The following is a 24661-nucleotide window of genomic DNA, read 5'->3' as shown; positions in this document are numbered from 1 at the left end:
ATTTTGTCAATGCAGTTTTGGCAATAATGAGATGATCACATGGGTTTTCTCCCCTTTCTTTTATTAATGCAGTGAATTACATTGATTGCATTACATTCCAGGAATAAACTTCACTTTTACTGGATACTGTGATACACTAAATTCTTTTTTAAGGATTGAAAAAATTTTCCACCAACTATAAACACTGCCTGCTGACAACTCTTAGTCATCACCCTTCTCCAGGAATAGCCCTTGACTGAAGAGAGCTGCCTAACCCAATGTTACTTCCCCTTCTTGGGGTCAGCCTGCATCATTGTGGATATACACGTGAATAGAGATATGGAAAATATATAGGCACACAAATATGCTATTTTATTAGTTGCGTACACATTTAGTATCTTGTTTTATATTATGAGGTTATAGTATTAACATATTTTCCTCTTATAATGATATTTTGATCATTATGAATGATCAGATATCTCTATCTGTAGTAATAGTACTTGCCTTAAATTCTATTTTATCACCTACAGTAGTAGAGCTACACAAGCTTCCTCTGGAGTAGTACTTGAACAGTGTATCTTTTTCCATTATTTTGTTAATATTTTCAATGTTTTTGTCACTTTATATTTAATTGGCCTCCCTAAATCAGCATATATTTGTATTTTGTTTTGATTCAGTCTGACAATCTTTGTCTTCTCACAATTTTCTTTGAAGAGTTAATCATTTAGTATTTACTACAATCACAGATTGATTTGGATTTAAGTCTACTATCTCACTGTTTTCTATTTATCTCTTTTTTCTGCTCTCCTTTTTCCTTCCCTATTACTCATTTTTTAAATAATCTATTTTTTGTATTATCATATTATTTCTCCATCTATTAGCTTATGGATTATACATTCTTTCATTAAACTCACAAGGCATTAATATTATTGTTATTTGAGTAGTCGATGTCCTTTTGTATTACCCACATATTACCATTTCTGGTGCTCTGAATGCTTTCCTGTCGTATGTGCTTCCATCTGTCATCTTCTTTTTGACAGAAAAATTTGTTAAAGTAACATTTGGTACAAACTTGCTGCTAAAAAATTCCCTCAGTTTTTGTTTGCCTGAAAGTGTCCTTAGTTCATCTTAATTTTTGAAGAATATTTTCCTTGGGTATAGGATTCTAAGTTGTCATTTTTGCCATCATTTTAAAGATGCCATTCCATTGTTTTCTTGCTTCCATAATTTCATTGCATGATCAAGTGTCGTATTTTCCCCTTTAAATTTATCTTTTTTCTCTAATTACTTTTGAGATTTATCTCTTTGTCTTTGATTTTTAGCAGTTTTTAAAAATGAATTTTCTACATATAGTTTTCTTTTTTATTTAACCTGTGGGATTTTATAAAAGTTTTGTATCAGTGACTGAGGGATTTCATCAATTTTGAAAAATTCTTAACCAGTATTTCTTCAAATATTACTTCTGCCCCTATTCTCTCTCTTCTCCTTCTAGAATACCTATTATATAAATGTTATAACTTTTGCGTATGACATACATATATATGTATACATATATCTCTCACAATGATCTGTAATTTTTATTTATTTATCTTATTAATCTGGATATTTCTACAAACCTAAATTCTAGTTTACTGTAGGGTATTCTCTAGATAGAATTTAAGTTTCTTCTTCCAGGAAGATATAATCTAGAAAGAAAATCTCAATCATGTTTAGATTGTGTTTAATGCCTTTTGAGAGCTAGTCTTTTTCCAGTTTTCCTCTTTTTCTATGGGATATACTCTCAGGTGTCTGAATTAGAGCACTAAGGGTGCTTGCCAGAGCCCTCTGCCTTGCTAAGCCCTCAGATTTAATTAATCTATGTTTCCCCAGCATTGTAAGACTGCTAAAATCTCTGCCTTTTTGTTTGTTTGCTTGTTTGTTTCCCAGCAGTTGCTTCCAACTTAATTTTTCTTTTGCTTTTGTTTTTTGTATCTAACCCCATGCATCCTCAGTTTAGGAGTAAGCAAATGCTCCAAGAAAAATTATATGCTAAATTTTAGGTTCACACGTCTCTAAAGTTTACACCTCTCCGGGATCTTAGTCGCTCAAGTCCCAGGCACCTTTGCATCCTCAAACTCCAAACTCTGTTCCCCCAGTTCAGTGAGGCAGCCACAAGTCCAAGACTCTTGCTTTCCATTCAGCCTCTCTCTATCCATGAGCCAGTAAAGGCCCCCATAAAAACAGTAGAGGTCTTCTTTTACTCTTTGAGATCATAGCCACTCAATTCTTGCCTTGGTTACTTTCCAATGCCTTCATATAGTATTTTATTTTATTTTTATATTTTATATTTAATTCAGTGTTTTTTATTCAGCTTTGATAGTCATGGGTATGACAGCTCCCATTATATTTAGCAACATAATTCTTCCTCCTTCAGTATAATATGTTCTTAACTTGGCTTGCAAGACAATTTTTTTTCTCTTTGTTTTCTTCCTCCTTGGTTGTTCTTTGCAACCTCCTTTATGAGCTCTTTATTCCATAGACCACTTCTCTATCTGCATTCCCAAAATGATCTCATCCTTTTTGTTTGGAGACAGGGTATTGTTCTGTTGCCTGGGCTAGAGTGCAGTAGCATCATCATAGCTCACTGCAGTCTCCAACTCCCAGGCTCAAGCGATCTTCCTGCCTCAACCTCCAGGACTATTGCAATTCCTTCATAAATGTCGTCATTATTTCCTGCCACTCCACAGTCATTTTCTACAGAGCAGTCAGAATGATTCTTTTAAAACATAGGGCAGATAATGTCACTCCTCTGCCCCAAACCCTCCAAAGCTTCTTCTATCACTCAGAGTAAAAGCCATAATCTGGTTCCAGGCTATCTCTCTGACCTCTACTCCTCTTATCATCTTCCTCCTTGCTCACTGTCCCCAGTGAGCTTCTAGGCCATTCCTGGAACTAACCAAGCAAGTTGCTGCCTCCAGGGCCTTTGATTTTATTGTAATTTTGGCCTAGAACACTTTTTCTCCAAATATTTACTGGCTTACTCTCTCCCTGCCTACAGGACTCTGCTTTAGCAATACCTTATCAAAAGGTGAATTTCACATGTAAAATAATAACATCTTCCCATCAGTTGCTATGTTTTTACTTTTGTTTTTATTTGTTTTGTTTTGTTTTCTTTAAATAAAATTTAACACAAAATATATTTTAGTTTCTCTTCACTAGATTTTGTCATAGGAGCTGGAATTTTTTTCACCATTAATTTCTTGGGTACCCATGGAAGAAGATGGGCATTCAATCAAATTTTTTTAATGAATAAATGAATGAATACTGCTTCTGAGATTTGTTTTGAAGTTATAAGGTTTCCTTTATAAAATGAATATTACACATGACAATATTATCTTCCTTGGATAATATTTAAAGCATGTGAAGGATTTTACTATATTGTCTATAAATATTTAATAAATGGCAGTAATCTTGAAGAAGAAAAATGATATTATTAAGCAGAGTCTAAGTTTAGGAACATAGTTGAGAAACAGCACAAAAATTATTATATGAACACTTAACTTTGAATTTTTATGGGGTTTCTTTCACATTATGTTAATAGTTCTGCAATGGGTTGGTGTGGTTGCTAATTTGTAAAATCTGGGGATAGAGTAGAGGATTTATAGCAATTCTAGATTTAAAAGCAAAGGTGATTCCACTGAGCAGAGGAAGAAAGTCCCTGGAGTAGGTTCCTGCCCTGGGCATTGTATATACATGGGTGTTCAGGTTTACACCTGTGGGAATAGAGTTGGCCCTCTTTATTCACGGATTCCACATTTGTGAATTCACCCACTCAGTAAAATTTATTTGTAAACCCCTAAATCCTCCAAATCAATCCTTGGGGTACTTTCACAGTCATTTGTAGACATGCATGTACATATTTGAGTTGCCTGATAGGCGTGTTCCCAGCTGAAGTCAAACAAAGCAATGCTCAAAGCAATGCTCTACCTTCTTGTTTCATTTCAACAAGTGTCCTTTTTGCTATTTGCGGCCACATATTTTGCATTTTTGTGGGTTTTTTTTTTTTTTTTGGTGATTTCACAGTTTAAAGTGGCTGCTACACATAGTGCTAAAGTACTGTCTAGAGTTTCTCAGTACAAGAAGGCTGTGACGTGCCTAACAGAGAAAATTGATGTGTTAGATGAGCTTCATTCTTATCTAATGAGTTTAGGGTGCCTTGGCATGAACGGTGATGCCTTGGCCATGAGTTCAATGTTAGTGAATCAACAATACAAATTAAATAAGTGTCTTTACACAGAAACACACATAAAATAAGGTTATACATTAATTGGTTGATGAAAAAGTTATGACCAGAGCTTCTGAGGAACCTAACCCTGTATTTCCACTGGGAGCAAAGACTCACTATTTGCTAATTCAGTGTTTGCAGTGACTTTATAAAACTTGATTACCACAAGTAAAAATCAGCTGCATATGTATCATGATCAAGTGGGTTGTGTTGGCTTCTCTCTAGGCAGGTTCAATGTGCAAAGGAGTGGACAGATATGGATATTAGGCATGTTCATAGTAAGCAGATGTCCCATTCCCCAGTTAGCTAAAGTAAATAGGAGACGTTTCTATCTCACCCTAAGCAAACAAAAACTTTCTGGGTTATTTCCTCAGAAATTCTACATCCAGAAGATAAAACTGCTGAGCCAGAATTCTCCAATTCGCAAAAGCATATGATTCCAAAGATCTTCTCTATTAGGGAGTAAGTTTAGCATAAAAATTAAGAGCATCCTCAGTTTCCTAATCTATATAATAAGGACAATAATAGGATCTACCTCACAGTGTTGGTGTGAGACCTGAGCAAGCTTCACAGCAACAATGATTAACACGTGGCTTGATATATAGTCAGTGTTCAACATTTGTTGGCTATTATCGTTACTATTCTTGGACTAATAATTGTTGGAAACTTGGATTTCATTTCCCCCAAGAACGACAAAACTGACAGTTTGAAAGCAGTGGGATAGGATTCAAGAACATATCTACACAGTCTTCCTTCTGCTTCTTTATTCTGCCACCTCCAGCATTTCTTTCAGAAGCCCAAGAAACTCATGTTCTGACATACCACATGCAAATCCTGGCCCAGCCTTGGTTTGGACATCCTTTCCATGACAAAAACAAGGCAGGACTAAGAGCTAGGAAAGGGGTAGAGAGAAAAAGGGGATGCTCCTTCTCCTGCCGGTACTGTTGGGCCACAGCACAATCTGAATATCTCCTCCTCATTCCCCTTCCTACATGTAGGGAACTCTGGGACCAATTATAAGGTGACTGCCTAACAACTTCCTTAGAGAATATATATCTCTGCTAATGAATCCAGACCATGGATTTTGATTTTCATTGCAATTTTAGTTTGTCAAAGCTGGAGGACTCTTGCAGATCCTCTACACAGGTAAGATAGTTAATTTTATGTGTCAACTTGACTGGGCCACAGGGTTCCCAGATATTCTGTCAAACATGATTCTGAGTGTGTCTGTGAGGATATTTTAGGATGAGATTAACATTTGGATTGGTAGACTGAGTAAAGCACATTGTCCTCCATGAGGTGGGTGGGCCCCATCCAATTTGTTGAAGTCCTGAATAGAACGAAAAGGCTTAATAAGAGGAAACTCTTGCTGCCTTATTGCCTTCAAGCTGGAATATCAGTTTTTTTTCCTGCATTTGTACTCAGACTAAAACATTGGCTCTTTCTGGGGCTCCAGCTTGCCTGCATTTAGACTGGAAATACACTGTTGGCTCTCTGGGGCTCTAGCTTGCCGACTGAAGATCTTGGGTATGGTCAACCTCTATAAGCATGTGTGCCAAATTCCTTAAAATGATTTCTGTCTTTCTCTCTCCCTCTGTCTCTCTTTCTCTCTCTCTGTATATACATAGATAGACACACACACATATTATTGGTTCTGTTTCTCAGGAGAACAAACATTCGAGGGTTGGCCAATGCCTGGCATCTATGCCACCTGCCCTCCTGCACCCTGGCAGATATTGTTCTCCACTGCGGCCTGATGGATCTTCTCATCACAGCCCCTCAGGAAGTGACACAGTGACAGAGCTGGGCTCAGGCTTAGTCCTCTCGACTTCTGCCAAGGCTCTCTTCATTCCCTAGCAGGCTCCACTCACATGCTATGTTTTTTCTGGGCTAAGTAGACCTCACAGACCCTCAGGGTGAAATGGATGACAGCCTCTTGGGATGCATGATATAACCTCAGGCCCTGGAATTTAAGCTGTGAATGCCTGTTCTGTTATTTACAAGCTGTGCGACATGGGGCATGTTATTTAACCTTGTGAGCCTGGGTTTTCTCATGTGAGCAATAGGGAAATAATTATACTTCTCCTAAAAGGATGTTGTTAGAATTATATGTAAAGTATTTAGCATACTGTCTGGCATACAGTTACATTAGAGAAAAAATTATTTATGACATTTGTTAAAGCACAGGGCAGACTTTATTCAGGGCTATGGTGATAGGTTACAGCGACTACTGCAATGGAGTTTTGCAGAAGGGGAGAGAAATTGAGCTCAACTCTGAATATGACAAGGAAAAGTGGGAATTTATAGCCAAACAGCATGGTGGGTGGGGCTCAGTGGATGGAAAATGACTAAGAGGAAACATGAGGGATAAGGGGATTCTGGTTAAAACAACCTAGCATGATTCTTGCTGAAAACCAGCCCAGGCGATCAGACATCACCTGGGGGATGGTGGCAGATGAGGAACCTGATCAAATATCGAGGGTAGGGGATTTTGGCTAATCCAATTTAGCAAGATTCTTGCTAAAACTGGGGGACATAAAGGCATACACTGAATTCTAAAAGTCAAGACATAGTTGGGAAGAAGATTGAGAGGAACCTAACCACACCTTGGTCCAAGAGAATAAACCATCAAAGATGTTAGCTTTTGAGGAAATGGTCATTCAGAACACTATGAGAGCCTTTCTTTGAATAGCCACCCAATCTAATACTATTTCTTTCTTTAGAATCCCAAGCCAAGTTGTCCAGACAGTAAGCTGGTGGGGCCTGTGTGGATACTCACCAGATCAATTATGCCAATGTTATTCCAGCCTTGCATTATGGGGAGGAAAGAAATAAACGTGGGGATGACCCAGCAGCCTCCCAGCATTAATGCGATGCGCAGAGGGGTCATCTTGTTCCTATAGACCAAAGGCTGGCAGCAGATGGCATAATACCTGGAGAGACAGTAGAGGGCATGGGCCAGGGCAAGGAGGAAGGGGAGGGAGGGTGAGGAGAACAACAGACGAGAGAGAAGAGGAGGAAAGAAGGAATCGAGCAGGGGACAGAGAAGAGGAAATAGTGAGGAGAGGAGAAGAATTGGAGGGGGGAGCAGAGGACAAAAGTGAGGAAGAAAAGAGAGAATGAAGAGGAAAAAAGACAGCAGGCAGTATGAGGGAAAGAGAAGGAAGAGAGCAGGGAGGAAAGAAGAGAGGAAAGAAAAAAGCAATTATGCAATAAAATATGTTATATTGACCTATGAGATTTTGATAATATAAATATGCACTTCTGATCACATCTGAAAATCATTGCCTGGAGTCGGTCCCACAGCCTCTCCGTCTCCCCATGTCTGCAGGAGCTCCACATGCTCCAGACGGTCTTCCTGTCCCAGACACGGTTCCAACACTTCCCCGCTGCCTGGGCATTCGGGAGCTCCTGTCCAGCCTTCTGGGCCTCAGTACGCAGGTGCCTGTAGCCTGATTACAACCTAAGGTGAGGCAGGCATGGCCCTACATCTGGGCTCTAATCACCGTATCTCAGATATGTTCCCTTCCCCTTGATCACCTGCCTATGCTGAGGTGGGGCTCTAGGTCCGTGTTTTTTAAATTGAGGTCCAGAGGTTCCCCTCCATCTCCCCTGCCCCAGCCTCCTGCATCGGACTCACCTGAGGAAGCCTTTAGAAAATGCAGACCCCAAGGATCTCCTGAATCAGAGCCTACCGGGGAGCAACTTGGAGCTTGCATTTTGACAAGTGGGAGTCCTTGCCGCTGCTTGCTAAGCATACCCTGCTCCCCACTTCCAGGCATGTGCACTTCCTGGCCTCCTTACAGTTGGGCGGGATCAAGTAACTGGTCCTGGCCAATAAGTCATGAACAGAATTGACACACATCACTTCTGGGACACACCATTTGACTGTTTCTCTGATGCCAAGAATGTAAAATTTTGAGTATTTCCTGTTCCATCTTTTCCTATCTACTGTTTCAGACTCTCCATCCCCATTTATCAGGGTCTGATCTGCCTCATGTGACTCACTGCTCACCCTCTTTTGAGTCCATGTTCTGCCTATGGTCTTAGCTTTCTTCCTAACTCCAGATAGGGGTGCAATCTGCCTCACTCAACAGTCTAGCCTCTAACACCTTGGAGATTATGCCCAGATATGGCATGGAATTTAACAATATGCAAAACACTACAGTAGGTCTGTCAGCTGTTGCTCTCTGAAAAAGTAAAAAATAAAAAAGTGCAAAAAGAGCCTGGAGGCTAAGTCTATTCTTTAATATTTTATACCATTTAGTGATGAGCCACCCCCTTACACCCTTTATTTTATGCAGTTCACTTTGTTAATTTTTCCCACCTCTTCTTTTCTTTTCTTAATTCAAAGCGTAACTAATATAACAATGGCTATATTTTTTGAAGAGGTGGTGGTAGGATGGGTTGAGAGAGAGGGTGGAATGAGAAGGAGAGCCCAGTGTTGGAATATGAGAAGTGGATGCCTCAGGAGCTGGGAAGGGAGAATTATCCCCTTTTCTCCAAGGAATTGAGGAGCAGCTGGCCACACTGTGCCAGGAAGCTCCCTCCAGCTGGTAAGCTTAGTGGGGCATCATGAGCAGGACCAGAGTTCAAGGAACAAAAGACCAAAGAATGGCAGAGGGGCTTGCACAGGAACCCTTTGTCTCCACTATAAAACTGACATGGCTGCAAACTCTGACCAAAGATAACTCAGTAATGGAAACCATGATGACTAGCTGGATTCCCTACACACTCTTGACTTATAAGAAAGGCAAATTATATCTGAGTGAAAAGCTATTCTGAATGGTGATAATAATCATCAGAGATTTATTATCCTCATAGAGTGAATGATAAATTTGGAGTGGATAAAGTATACTTTTTCCCCCAAATTTTGTTCCCTTTCTTATTTCCTGCTAGGGGGCAGGTTTTTTCCATTTCATATCCTTTCTCCTTTCTCTCAGTAATAGCATCTCAAATCCTTTGGGAATTATCTCTTTGCTGTGGCTGTAGTGTTGGTGGGAAAGCAAATGATGGGGATCTGAGTTTTCTAGCCAAGGAGTGACCCAGTGAGACTTTTTCCTGGGACTCAACATGCAGAGTGATGCAAAGATGGGAAGGTCGGCAGAGGGTCCTTTATTCTAGCAGCAGCCTCCTGGCGGAGCTGGGCTTCAGCTCCCACCCCTTGGATCTTCAAGCACTCATGCTCTTGCCCCTCAAGCCTTCATTCCTTAGCTCTTCCTTCAACTAAATAAGCCTCCTAATGTCTTTTCAATAAATTTCCTGTCTGCTTACACTGGTGCTATGGGTTGAATTGTGTCCTCCCTCTCCTAAAAGGGTAAGTTGAAGTCTTAACCTTCGGTACCTTGGAATGTGAACTTATTTAGAAATAGGGTTTTTACAGAGGTAACCGAATTAAAATGAGGTCATTAGTGTGAGCCCTAATTTAATATGACTGATGCCCTCCTATAAAGGAAACTTTGGACACAGAAACTGTTATCAAAGGAAGGAAGATGGCCATGTGAGTACAGAGAAGTGGAGAGATGCACCTACAAGCCAAGAAACACCAAAGATTACCAGCAACCACAAGAAGCCAGGAAGAGATAAGGAAAAATCCTTCCCCTACAAGTTTCAGAGGGAGCATGGCTCTACTGACACCTTAATTTCAGACTTTTAGCCTCTAGAACTGGGAGACAATAAATGTATGTTGTTCTAAGCCATCTAGTTTATAGTACTTGTTATGACAACTCTAGCAAACTAATACAGTTGGCTAAGGGCAGTCACTGTTGCTTGCAACCAAAGTAACCTACCTTACACAGAGCATTAAAAGTGGCTTTGAATGTCAGATATACCCTTCACAGATACACTTTTCTAAGTATGAATATATGAATATTTTTTTATTTAATATGCTTCTAGATTGTAGCTCAAGTTATGGCATCCCTTCATCTACTCCCCCAAAGAAGGCAACAGAAGGCTAGATAAAGAATAGATGCTGCCCTATCTTTGGTGTGTAATTATATAATTTCTGAGGTTTAGAATCAGGAGCCAAAAATCAAGAATTTTGGTGGGATCTTCAATGTCACAGAAATCCAAAAGTTCAAAAAGGCAAGGCCAAGTTAAATATCTTGCAGTATAAAAAGTAAGTTTGAGGAAGCAGGATGTCTTACTGGATAAGATTCTTTTGATTTCCATAAGTGGATGTGGATGTTTAGAGGATTATGTTGAAAAAATAATAGAATTCACAGAAGAGGAATTTAGAATAGATAGTTATATTGGTGCTCATAACATTTTTATGAAAGCCTTTCTTTCTAAGTCTAGCTTGACCAGGGTATTGCCAGATTCTTATGCATGATGAATATCCCATGAACAATAAGATCTCCCCATATTCTGCTGTCCAAATGCTCTATGCTTTAATTTGTATTACCCTAGATTATTAGGAGCTACTGCTACAGAGAAATAAATAGTGGTAATAGGTTTCCTATTGAAATTCAACTTCAAGGGGGATACCATGGATGTAGTACACATTTTATCCATCCCTTATACATTTTAATCATACAGTCAGTCTCCTGGACAATGAGTACTCATTCCATAAGGAGGTAAGGTGGGACAAACCCATGGTCCCTTGCACAGACAGTTGTAGGAAGTTATTCTTGCATGATCTGGGGTGGTTAAGTAAGGCTTGGAAAATCTTTTATTTCCTTTTCTAAAAATTAGCAATAAGTAAAAGGGGAAAATAATTTTATTTTATTTAAATTAGGTTGGCTAAATTGTGAGTGATAGGTAAGGATACATATAAGAAAAATATTGAATTGTGTACATGTATATGCTTTACTTGAATTTTATCTTCTATATCTTCTTCAATCTGATCCTCTGTCTTACAGTAAACATAATTTGATTTTTAAGTGGCATGGAGAATATAAGGCTCTTATTTAGGGCTAAAATTATGTCATCCACTTAACTTTATGTGTTCAAGATTCTTACCAAGGCCGTGGCACCCTTGAGGCAGCAGCCATAAATAAGTCACCTCAATCCTTCCAAATCTTTCCAATCTCAGCTTTCAAGCAAAGAATCTAGAAAAGTAAACATTCTCTGAATGCTGCACTCAAGAATCTAAATTAAGTAGGTGAGAATAAACATTACTGAATAAAACAATTAATAAAAATGAGCTCTTTAGTTAACTGACTAATGAAGCTTCTTTAAAATTCTAATATTTGTCTATAGATCAAGGACTAGATAGAAATCTGGTAACTTTAATCTATCGCGTTGCTTTTAATTCCTACATTTGGAGTATATTGACTCTGTTAATAACAAAAAAAATTAGCTTATCATGAACTGCCCCTACAACACACATGCAACACCACTAGAAAGAAGTAGTTAATTAAATTTGCAAGTTCTTCAGAGGTCAGGCAAAGTGCACTGGCTGATTTAATAATAACAGCTACTATTTTGTCTGCTTTGTCAAAGATCAGATAGCATATGAGGATGGTTTTATATCTGGGTTCTCTGTGCTGATCCATTGGTCTATGTCTCTGTTCTTGTGCCAGTATCATCCTGTTTTTGTTACTATAGCCTTATAATATACCTTGAAGTCTGGTAAAGTGATGCTTCTTGATTTGTTCTTTTTGCTTAAGGTTGCTATTCAGGATTTTTTTCTGCTTCCATATGAAGCATAAAATTATTTTTTCTACATGGGGAAAAGAATCCCTATTCAATAAATGGTGCTGGGAAAATTGGATAGCCACATGTAGAAGACTGAAACAGGATCCACACCTCACTGCTCACAAAAATCAACTCATGGTGGATAACAGACTTAAACCTAAGGAATGAAACTATAAGAATTCTAGAAGAAGAGGTTGGAAAAACTCTTATAAATATAGGCCTAGGCAAAGAATTTATGAACAAGACCCCAAAGGCAATCACAACAGCAACAAAAATAAATAAATGGGACCTGCCTAAATTTTTAGGCTTCTGCACAGCCAAGAAACAATCATTAGAGAAAATGGACAACCTACAAAATAGGAGAAAATATTCACATGCTACACATCTGATAAAGGACTAATAACCAGAATCTTCAAAGAACTCAAGCAAATCATCAAGAAAACATCAAACAACCCCATTAAAAAGTGGCAAAAAACATGAACAGAAGCTTTTCAAAAGAAGATAAACTAATGGCCAAAAAACCTATGAAAAAAATGTTCAATGTCTCTAATCATCAGGGAAATGCAAATCAAAACCACAATGAGATATCACCTAACTCCAATGAGAATGGCTTTTATCAAAAAGTACCAAAACAACAGATGCAGGTGTGATTGCAGAGAGAAAGGAACACTTATACACTGTTGGTGGGACTGCAAACTAGTACGACTCCTATGAGAATGGAGATACCTCGAAGAACTAAAAGTAGAACTACCATTTGATCCAGCAATCCCACTGCTGGGTATTTACTCAAAGGAATAAAAGACATTTTATAAAATAGACATTTGCACTCGAATGTTTATAGCATCACAATTCACAATCGCAAAGATGAGGAAACAACCCAAATGCCCATCAATACATGAGTGGATTAATAAGATATGGTATATGTATACCATGGAATACTACTCAGCCATAAAAAATGGTGAACTAATACCTTTTGTAACAACCTGGACGGAACTGGAGATTATCCTGCTAAGTCAAGTATCACAAGAATGGAAAAACAAACACCACATGTACTCACCATTAAATTGGAACTAAATGATCAACACTCATGTGCACATATAGTAGTAAAATTCAACAGAAATCAAGCAGGTTGGGGGGCAGGAAGGGATGGGTTAATTCACACTTAATGGGTACGATGCACACTGTCTGGGTGATAAACGCGCTTATAACTTTGACTCAAAATGTACAAAAGTAATTCAGGTAACCAAAACATTTATACCCCCATAATATTCTGAAAAAAAATCATATAAAAAATAGTTACTATTTATTTGCTTACCAAGGTCTCTACCTCTTTTATCTCATTTAATCCTCACAACCACTTTTGAGACAGGAACTATAAATGCATCCATCTCACAGATGAGGAAAGGGAAACACAGAAGGGTCAGAAACTTGCCCAAAGTCCTGCAGGTGGTAAGAGCTGAGCTGGCATCTCGTCCCAGCAGTGTGACCCAAGGGCCAAGACATTAACCTCATAGCGATTACTCTATTCTGCTGCCTCTTCCAAATCCCCAAAGGATTTATTTTAATTCTTTAAAACCCACTTTAGAAACAATCGAAGCATAAACATACTGAATCTCAGAACTTAAAGGATGTTCAGGATCATGAAATCCCCAAATCCCCTTTAAAATGAAGTGTGTATCCAAGCCTGCCTGAATTTGCTAGGGACTTGGAATTCACCACCTCCTATACATTTTTAATTTAAGGGTATCCTGTAGTTAAGAAAATTTCCTCTAAAATCAATTTTCTGTAACTTCCAGTTTTACTCTCTGGCTTACTTTAAAATTCCTATCTCTAATTCTTTTTCTGCATGCTGGGCCTATAGACATCTGAAGACAGCTTTAACATTCCTCTAAAGTTTACTTTCCGCAGGTAAAAATATTCCCAATGGCTCTTACTTTTGCTTCCCAGGGGACATTTAGCAGAGCCTGGAGACTTTTTTGTTGTTGTTGTTACAACTGGGGCATCCAGTGGGTAGAAGTCAGGAATGCTGCTAAACATCCTATCGTGCACAGGGCAGCTCCCCGCACCCAAACCAAAAAAAGAAAGAAAGAATTATCTGGTCTATAATGCCAATAGTGCCCAGATAACTCCTGGTTTAGATGAGTGATTTTCACCAATAGTAGGGAGTCCTTGTCCTCTGTATGTGCTGCAGTGTATCATTACCTCTGAAGAGTGGGGTGCCACAGGGAGAGCATAATACTCTGTTGCATCCTACACAGACCAAAGACGACGACTGCATTGCCTTGTACCCCGCCCACCATAACTTAGTATAGCCTATGGCATACCCAGAAGTACAGGACACCTGTGCTCCTCAAAGAGGAGCATGTTCTAGGACAGAAGGTGGGAATATCCTCCTAACTGATTTATAAGTTCCATGAGGGCAGAGATGGTTGCCATGTTTACTGCTGTATCCCCAATGTCTAGTACAATGCCAGAGAGATTGTGGATGACCACAGACTGGATTAAATAAATAATAAACTCTTAATCACTACCAATTAAAAAAATTCCATTAAAATGTGTTACCAATTTTGGAGATGTGAAAGTTGATATCTAGCAGAAGAATGGGGAAGGACTTTTTTCGGTAAGTATCTTTTAGGTTGGATTTTAGAGATTCGGTAAGGATGGTGAAGGAGAAAGTATATTTTAGGTGGAATGGATAGCAAAGAAAAAGGCTCAGAGAGAGAAATTATATATATGAAATACCTATTCATAAATATATATCCTTATAACCACATCGCTCTATAAACATAAAAGAATACAAGTTAACTGGACCATAGGGTGTTTGGAGGGAAATAGATGGAAATAAGCCTTAGACAGGCTGGCTGGGGCAGGTCTCAGAGCAGTGGTTCACTCCAGCCTTATTAAGTGTCAGAATCACCTATTTGTTGAATCACAGATTTCTGGTAGGTCTGGAGTGAGGTCCAAGAATTTACATTTCTGATATGTTCCCAGGTGATGCTGTTGCCAGTGGATTGGGGACTACACCTTGAGAACCATTGTCTTAGAGGTTTTGAATGCTAGGCTAGGAGAAGTCACCAAAAGTTTTTTGAACTGGAAAATGTCCATCACAATCAAATACTGTTGCCTGCTCTACTAAAAAAAAGCTGAATTACAACAAATTCAAGAAAAGAGGTTGTTGATTCACAGGTTAGATGGACAGTTATCAGTAGGTAAAACAGTTCTGTCTCATCTCAGGAATAGACGAATCTGAAAGTTCTGTTCTCTAGCCTTCCTTTGGATATTTCTCATTCTTCCTTAACTAGAAAACTTTTACAAAGTGATTAAATGAATGTTCAAATGACAAGTGAGGTTCCATATGGCCAGGATTAACTAAAATGTAGCAAAGGTATTTACAAAGTAATTTCCTATGCAAAATAGTTCAAAAGTATTGCTCATAAAACTCCATTAAAATCCCCTTTAGTAAACCAGCCACCAGCTTCTCCAACTGCAGCCATGTGCAAACGTGTGATCAAATTGCTTTTAAATGTCTCTGGGGACACAATTTACTTTGACAACTGTTAGAAGACAGCCGTGTATTTTAAGCTCCATGCTAATCCCTTCCCCACCCCTCCTACAATTAAGGAAAATTCTACCTCCTCACTTCCTGCCCTCCCAACCACAGGAAAAGCAGAAAAAGCAAAAAAGAATAACTTGGAATCCTAGATTTTCAGTATTGGCAAAGATCTTGGCAGTCAACTTTACTTCTTCACAACTAGGTCCCGACTCTCCCTGCCTTAACCAGTAACCAGCTCTACGGTCTTAGAGTCAGTCACGTAACCTCTCCAAGACCCAGTCTCCTTATCTGTTAAGGGGGAATAATTATGTCTCCTTTGTTGTAAGAAATGATGAAATAATATGTTTAAAACATAGGAAATTCCTTTTTAATACATATTATAATAAACAAATTCAAATATATTTTGGAACCATGAGCTCTAAATTATTTAACAAATAATATCAAAGTCACTTGGTTCAACATCTTTCTTCAGCAGTTCATTCGGTTGATAAAAGTGGAACTATAAAAAATAAAATAAAAAAGTGAATGGGTTGGTCCCTAAGGGTGAATGAAAGCATTGAGACCACATTTGCTATGTGCAATAGAATTGATTACATGTAAGACCTAATGATCATACATTGTTGTTTAAATCACTAAGATTTGGGGTAGGTGTTACATGTCAACGGATAACCACAATGAGGACAAACAAGTCATATAGAGCTGGAGATAGTTGCGGGGTTCACGGGCTGGGTAGCAGTCCTCCCTCCAGGAGGTAGTCTAAAAAATTTCTATGGCAAAGCTCTGGATGAAGAGACTTGTCTCCCTGCTCTTAGTAACCGGTTTTGTTAAACTGTTAAACTGGTAAACTCCTATAGTTCCTCTTTCAGGAGGTGGAGAAGAAAAAAGCAGCAGTAGACTTAAGAAAGAACTAAAGGCTTCCTCCCTGTGGTCCCCAGGCTTGGCAAGTTGCCAGCCACCTGGGGGATCAATGAGGAAGGCCCAGCAGGGGCATTAATCAGGAGCCAGGAACAGGAAGAGGGACGGAGAACACAGCCAAGAGCAGAGACAGAACTGTGCATCCCAGGAAGGAAAGACTGTCGGGATAGGGGACAGAGAGAGGTTCCTTTCTGTCAGAGATCTGGAAGACATCACATGGGGCCTTTGCAGGAATCATAATCCCATGTGCAATCTGCAGATTTAATGTTTACTATGTTCCTGTCTGTTATATATTATTCTGTACTTTCATGATAAGAAAACTTGCAAGAAAGGGAGTTTCAGCTGTCTAGGAAGGTGTCTTTCTGAATTATTATACACTAAAGGAAATAGGATACTCTGCCAAAAATGTCATCTGAAAACATTTTGGCAGGGGCTTGCTGGACGTACACAGAGTTGTCAAGGCATACAACTGTATGAGCTGATCAACCTGCCAACAGACACTGGCTGCTTCTCCCGCTGACTCTTCCAGACTCAGCTCAATGGTCACATCTTCTGAAAAGTCCTCACTGACCCCCCAAAACAGTGAATGGTTCCTCATCTCTGCTCTGGTTTTTTAGAGCATCTTGTATATATCTGATGTGTGACACAGCATTTTTCTGATTTTATTGTGATTGTCCACCTTCTTCTCTATTGCTACAACTATTACTATTCGTGCTACACACGCCACTCATTTAGGGAGGGCACACTAGGTGGCTGAAAGTGTGTTCAGTGTTATATCTAATTCCTGGAACAACTCTGCAAGGCAGCCCTCATCGTCCTCATTTCAAATATGAGGAAACTGAGGCTCAGAGAGTTGCATCCACTTGCCCAAGATCATACAACTAGGTTATGGTAGAACTGGGTCTTAAACCCACATCTGCCGAAGTCTATGCCCTGGTAACATTGGTAAGTGAAACAAGGCCAGAGAAAGGCTTCCCTACCCAGGAAAGAGGAAGGAGAACATGCAGTGCCCTACAAGATTTCAAGCCGAGGACACACAGAAAAAATGATATTTAAAGATGAACCTCGCAGATATGATAATATACAGGAATAATAACTAAGGAGATACTGCAGTAACTCAGAAATGGGAAGGGAAAAAGGAATACAGAGGAAGAAGATGTATTTGAAAGATATTTGCAAGAATCTAGCAATGATGTGGCATACAGCCGATCATGGTAGATAAGTAAAAAGATAACCTCAAAGTAATGCATTTAAATGACTAAAAGATGAGTAATAGATGTACCTTTGATGCACAAAGCAGAAGAGGGTACAGTATTAGTTTACTATGGAAATTTCCACCTTGAGAACATTGGGTTTGAGAAAACAGAAAGAGGCTTAAGGGAAGATGCTGAACAGGAAGGTGGAGATAGGACCCGGGAGCCCAGTGTGGAACAAGATTGAAGGAGAGACAAGAGCAGGGGGCAGGTGAAGCCACAGGAAAGATGAGGTCTCCAAAGGAAAGAGGGGAGACACTGATTCAGGGATGAGCGGCTGAGGATCTAACCTTCAAGGACACTCAGCTATGAGGCAGGGTGGAAAAGATGACTATTAGTGTCTGGGAAGGCACTCACAATAGCCATGAGAGTTTGCATTTGGAGAGGAAAACGATAATAGAATAATACTTTTGGCTGACATTAATTGAATGCTTACTAGGTGCCATACACTGATCTACTGTAGCATTCAGTTTATTAACTGAATAAGAAATACCCATTTATTCCTCACAAATCCCAAAGGGAAGATACTATTATTAACACAATTTTACAGATAAGAGGAAACCCAGAAAATTTAAGTAGCTTTCCCAAGATCACACAATCGATAAACGTTCAAGCTGGGATTGAATCCAGGCAGTGTAGCACCCCAGCCCTCATTCTTAACCACTTTCTATACTGAGAGTTCTAACGGAATAGAGAAACTAACACCGAAATCATAGCAAACAACCACAAGTCATAGCTCAACATTCTATGCTCAGCCAAAAGTGCATGGAGCAGCCTGTAATAAAAACATAAGAATGGGCTGCTTGCGGTGGCTCACGCCTGTAATCTTAGCACTCTGGGAGGTTGAAGTGGGAGGATCACTTGAGCTCAGGAGTTCAAGATCAGCCTGAGCAAGAGCGAGACCCCAACTCTACTAAAAATAGAAAAAATTAGCTGGGCGTCATGGCGCATGCCTGTAGTCCAGCTACTCAGGAGGCTGAGGCAAGAGGATCTCTTGAGCCCAGAAGTTGGAGGTTGCAGTGAGCTATGATGATGCCACTGTACTCTGCCCAGGGTGATGGAGCAAGATCCTGTCTCGGAAAAAACAAAACAAGAATGGCTATGACAAAGCCCTGCTCTCAAAGAGGTTATATTCTAGAGTGAGACAGACAAGTAAACCAATAAGACAAGTGATAACTACAATGCTTATATTCAATGCACTATGGGAGCTCAGTGGAAGAAACAACAAATTTGGGGGAATGAAGGCCAGCCAGTCATTGAATAAGGATGGGTGTTCACCACAAAAAGAAAATAAATTGGAGGTACCGGTAGCAATATGGGGTTATGAAGAGACATATCGCACTCAGGGAATGATAGCTTCACTCACGGGTGGGAGTTGAGTCAGGAAAACCAGAGGGAGGACACATGTTGGGAAAAGCACTGAAAGCCAAGCTAAGAATTTAGCCGGTAGTTAACAAGGGCTTTTCCGCAGCTTCTCACGTGGGTTTTCCGGAACTGTCGCGTCCCGTGCCTCACCCCCTTCCCTTTCTGACAGCCACATCATCTGCAGGTCCCAGCTTGAGCATGACCTCTCAGGAGCCATCCCTGCCTTGGAGCTGGCATCTTGGCATGTTCCAACAACTTTTGTGACTTCTCCCTATTCTATTTCAAGGTCACCAATTCTACTATAATTACCTATTTACTACCTGTATTCTGCACTGGACTAAAAGCTCTGTGATTCAGAGCTTTTTTTGACTGTTCACCACTATATTTCCAGTGTCCAGAACAACTCCTAGCAATTAGTAAGCACTCCATAAATATTTGATGAAATGAACATAAAAATAACAGTTCATATCCTCTGGCATGACATTCAACTCAACAAATATTATAATTATGGATAAAAAATGAACCTGCACTCAAAGTGTATGCTAGAGGGGGAAACTTTTAATAGACTTCCCTTGCAAAATGCATTTCAATCTTGTTGGGAAAACCAATGTAATTGTGTGACCCAAGTTCACAATGACAGACGCTTTTCATTTACACATTACAAAATTGAGTTATGCTCCAGGGAGATCATTAAGAAATGCAGAAACACTTATCTCCAGCACAGGATTAAATATGCAACCTTGGAGTTACAACTGTATGTTTTACAAGTAAACATGTTTAAAAGAGGATCTGTGACTGAGAAACTATTAACAGACTTTGCAGATAAAACGCATCAAGTTTCTTCGCTGTGCAGGGAAAGGTTGACAATTCAGTCGGACATATCAAAAATAAAATCTTGCAATCCTATAGAGAATGGGAGCCTCAATTAAGTGAAATAGATTTTTAAATTTAAATTACATTTGATGTCAGATATAGAGCAAAGTACAGCATGTTCAGAAAAAGGGGATCAGAATGGTTACAAGTCTGAAAGGTGTGACTTACAAGGTCAGTGGAAGGATCCAGGGATATTTGGCCTAATATAGGGAAGACTTGGGGATGACATAACTCTGTTTTGTTGTGCAGGCTCCATAAAGATAACCTCTAGTCCCACTGGCCACCTAAGAGAAGTTGATGTCTGCTCTTCCTGTCTGCCCAACACCCTTCTTTCCAGTGGGAACTGCCACTATTTTACACATACGCCTCTGATAAAGCTGGCAGTCATGGTGTCTGACCTCTGCCCAGTGACCAGGCTGTGTCATCCCCACATCATGGTAATCAGTCAAGGAGAGAGTGTCTGACTCAGGCAAAGCCGACCAAAGTTCTTCCACGAGAAATAGCACTTTGGTTTCTCTTCCTGTGGACTCATGTTCTAAGGATGGTTTAAGGCTCATGTTGGTTATGGCTACTTTTCTTCCCTGGCGGAAGAACCCAGCCTGACAATGAATCCAATAAGAGATCAGAGCTGAGGGACAGCATGGGGCCAAAGAAAGACAGATGCAAAGAGAAGGACAGACACAGAGAAACAGAGGGAGACAGGGAGAAAGGGAAGTCAAGTTTAGACAAAGAAGAGAGGGAGACTGAGTTAGAGAGAAACGGAGTTAGACTAGATGACATTGTTCAATTCCTTGTGAGATGCCATGTCTGAAGCCAGACTTTTCACTTAAATGAACTAATCAATTTATTTTCTGTCACTTGCTGCTGAAAGAGACCTGACTAATGCTTCGTTCAATACACAACTTGGTAAGAACATCACATTCGGGCAATTCATCAGCATATACACAGTAAACACCTTCTTCAAAGGCTTATTTAAAACATAAATTCAAAATATATTTACATAAGCTTATTACACTCAACAGGACTGGAATTTACAGGGCTTATTATTTATAGTGCTTACCTAAAGGCATGCAGCTGTAGAGGCGGAAAGGGAGAATTTGGGACATTTTTATGTTTTACCTGTGAACTGATGGCATTTTTTTAAATGCTCAGGTATTATTGTTATGATTTTTTTTAAAAAAAATCTGTGATGATTGGAAAAGAAACTGTTGGACTAGATCAATCCCAAGGCCATGAACTGGGGTGAGGACAACCAAGACCAATGTGAGAAGCGATCCGCTGACCAGAGATGGCGAGGGCTCCTTTAGAAGGAGAATTGGAGGTACTTTGTGAAAAAGCAAAGAGAACACACTGGTCAGAAAGATTTCCATGCTCCCCACCTTGCTCTGACTTCATAGGGAACTCCCCGCACTGAAGCAGAATGTTTTTAGCAAGTTGAGGAATGTGCCGTCCCAGGAACACTTTCAGCTAAAAGGCTGTTGTGGATGAACCTACATTTGAGAAGGGTACCTCCCAGCAAAGGGAAAATTTAAGTTCAAAATATATATTTCAGAAATTAGTAAATGCGAACGCTTTCAATCAACCCAACTGACCATCCGGTCTGGGCTGCATTATGCTCTGTGGCCTCTACATGACCAACTGTTAATGGTTTGGTAAAAATTCATTCTTGTTTCTTCTTTTTTATTCTCAGTCTTTCTCTGTCTCCCCAATACACTTGTGGATACCCAGATACATACATCCATATATTTATTTCACAAAAGCGAAATTATGCTAAACATCAAAGTCTGAAACTTGCTTTTTTCCCACCTAATACACTGGTGATATTTTCTAGGACAAAACACATAACTATTTCTCATAATTTTTAATGGCTTCATTTTATGCCACTTTAAAACAGTACTCTGTTATGGTTACTTGGTTCGTTTTCATTCACCATACAACTTTATTTTTTTTAAAAAAAATCAACTGTACTGCAAAGCTTTTAATGCAGTTTGGATCTCCTATGACCCATACTATATAATGCATTTATTTTCATTGTGCTTTGGAAATTATTTTTAAGGAGGCATTAAACTCTCATTAACAGAATTCAGTTCCCAAGGCACCAGGAAGCACAGTGAGCTGAGAATGGTAATAGGGAAAATACAATTTGTAATAGTAAAGGAGTTCTGCATTTTAGTTTGATCCAGGAGTCTGCCATCTGGGGGAAATTGGGAATCAAAGTGAGCATTCTTACTCAAAAAGCTCTACCCTGTATCAATCATCCCAGAAGACTCACACGGCAGCTCTAGGGAGGACAGGCATCTTGCCAGAAATCACATGGTTAGCGATGACATCGCACCTCGCTGAGACACTCACTCTGTGCTTTGGCTCACCCCAGCTGAGCTCAACTGTCAGGCTGGGAAGGACACAGCAAAAATAGAAGCTAGATGATAAATAAAACCATGCATTTCCAGGCTAAGGTGTTGCTCTACAGTATTCAGGATGCATCCTCCAGCCCAACGAGAATATCACTTTTGGGACAGGGAAAGCTGGAGACAAGCTGAAGGCAAGTCGCCCACACTTCCAGAGGAAAACAGAACCAAACAAAACCATCTGATATCTTACTTATGATAGTGGAGTTTCTGACATCCATTACCAGAGAAAGAAATGGAATTATTGGCAGCAATGTTCACAAAGAGAATATGCTGACCACTCCATTTGTTCCATAATGTTTACCAAATACCTAAATAAGCATTTATGTAATTACTGGTTGGTTGTCAATCTCCCCATTAAAATGCAAGTTCCATGAGGGCAGGGACCTTGTCCTTGTTCATAGCCTTGAGCTTTCTCCCACTGGGGAAGAGACATTTAAGAAGAAATCACAGAGTTGATATCAATCACAGTTGCAATGAGTTCTACAAAGGAGAAAAATGGGTTCGAGGGGGTCAGAGAAGACTTCTGCAAGGAAGAAAGGATTGAGCTAAAATCTGAAGGACACACAGGAGAGGAGGGGGCAGAGGAACTTTCCAGGCAAAGGGAGGAGCCAAGGCTCTGAAGTTGCTGAGCACAGAGTACTAGAGAAAGAGAAAGTAGGCGAGAGCGAGGAGGCTGGGAAGGGCATGCAACGAGGTGGAGGATGTAGACATATGTGAAGAAGATAGTGAAAAACCCTCCAGGAGTCTGGTCGTGACCCTCAGTGCAATGAGTAGCCACTGAAGGGTGTTAAGCAGAGGAGCAATGGGATCAGAGCAACACGTTTAAAAACTGGCTATCTGACCTTGTGAATGGCAAATGGATTGGAGGGGGATAAAATAGATTTGGAGAGAACATTTAGGAGGATGTTGCAGTGATTTATGCAAAAGATGATATTAGTTTAGACTATGATGATAGAGATGGAGAGAAACAGACTAGATCTATTTAGGAAGGAAAATCAATAAAACTTGTCATTTAAATATCAGGGATAAGAAAGACTATGTTAAGAACAACTACTAGGTTTCTGGATGATGTAGCCACTGGAGCAGCTACTCACTGAGGAGGACCAAGTTTGGGAAGATTATGGATATGGATAGTTAAGAGAAAGTGAAATTGACAACAACACCCACTAGCATGGAATGCTGGGCCAATCAGGGCCAAAACTATGCCTTAAATGGATTATCTAATGTATTCCTAACTGCAATCCTATAAAATAGGTGTGATCTCCCCCATTTTTAGAGACAAGAAAACTCAAACTCAGAAAGGCTTACTAGTAATTTATTACCATTTTTAGAGCTAAAAGTTGGAAGAGCTGGGATTTGAACCCAAATCTCTTCAGTTCTAGAGCATAGAGTTCTTTTTTTTTTTTTTTTTTCTTTTGAGACAGAGTCTCACTGTGTTGCCCTGGCTAGAGTGTCGTGGTGTCATCCTAGCTCACAGCAACCTCAAACTCCTGGGCTCAAGCAATCCTTCTGCCTCAGCCTCCCAAGTAGCTGGGACTACAGGCATGCGCCACCATGCCCGGCTAATTTTTTCTATATATTTTTAGTTGTCCAATTAATTTCTTTCTATTTTTAGTAGAGACGGGGTCTCGCTCTTGCCCAGGCTGGTTTCGAACTCCTGAGCTCAAACAATCCGCCCACCTCGGCCTCCCAGAGAGCTAGGATTACAGGCGTGAGCCACCGCACCCGGCCTGAACATAGAGTTCTTAATGACCCACTCATCCTGCTTCATGACAACTCAGGCCTACTCAGGGAAAGTTTCCTGGGGTTACAAGAATGTGAGCACAAATCTGGAACTCTGAGGCCAAACCTTCCTAGGCAAACTCCAGACCTTCCGTCAGGGCTGCCCAGAGTAAACTTTCCATTATGAGACAGGTGACTCTGCACCTTCCCCCACTCTTTACTCCTACCTGGCTTTATTTTTCTCTTCCTTTTACCCAGACCTCAAGGTTACCTCCAGCTTCCCTGTGTCCCCAGCCTTACCTTCTCCAAGTTCCTATAATACTCCCCATATCACCACTCATTTCAGCAACACTCATATTCAGGTTACCCAACATGATTTCCATAGATTTTCAACTTCCTTAAATTTTATTTTCCGTAATGTGAACTTTCATACAGTGTAACTGTCTTAAAACGTCTTTCATGTACTGAAGTCAGATTATTGTAAATAAGCTAATAAACACAAATTTCAAACTATAACATGTGATGGGTCTGGCTGCAGGCCAACAGTTAGATTTTACCAGTGTCATTATCTCTAGCTATATATGGAGTCTCGTTATAGACGCATTTAATTTAAACACATTCAGCTATATGTTCTTGGCAAAGTGAAAGAGAACAATTTAAACAGAGGAGGCCGTTACACCTGCCATTC

The 24661-nt window shown here is 39.8% G+C and overlaps 1 protein-coding gene across 1 annotated transcript in view; it reads right to left on the bottom strand.

Annotated features, from left to right (window-relative positions):
- The window catches only part of HTR4 (5-hydroxytryptamine (serotonin) receptor 4, G protein-coupled), a 208696-nt gene that overhangs the window by 79498 nt on the left and 104537 nt on the right, over nucleotides 1-24661 (bottom strand). Inside the window, exon 5 of the mRNA XM_012658261.1 lies at nucleotides 7023-7176. Coding sequence (XP_012513715.1) covers nucleotides 7023-7176 — 154 coding nt within the window. The remainder of the gene's footprint in view (nucleotides 1-7022; nucleotides 7177-24661) is intronic.

This window comes from Propithecus coquereli, unplaced genomic scaffold (genome assembly GCF_000956105.1).
Source record: "Propithecus coquereli isolate 6110/MARCELLA unplaced genomic scaffold, Pcoq_1.0 Scaffold58, whole genome shotgun sequence".
Taxonomy (NCBI): Eukaryota; Metazoa; Chordata; class Mammalia; order Primates; family Indriidae; genus Propithecus; species Propithecus coquereli.
This window is presented reverse-complemented; position numbering and strand designations above follow the sequence as displayed.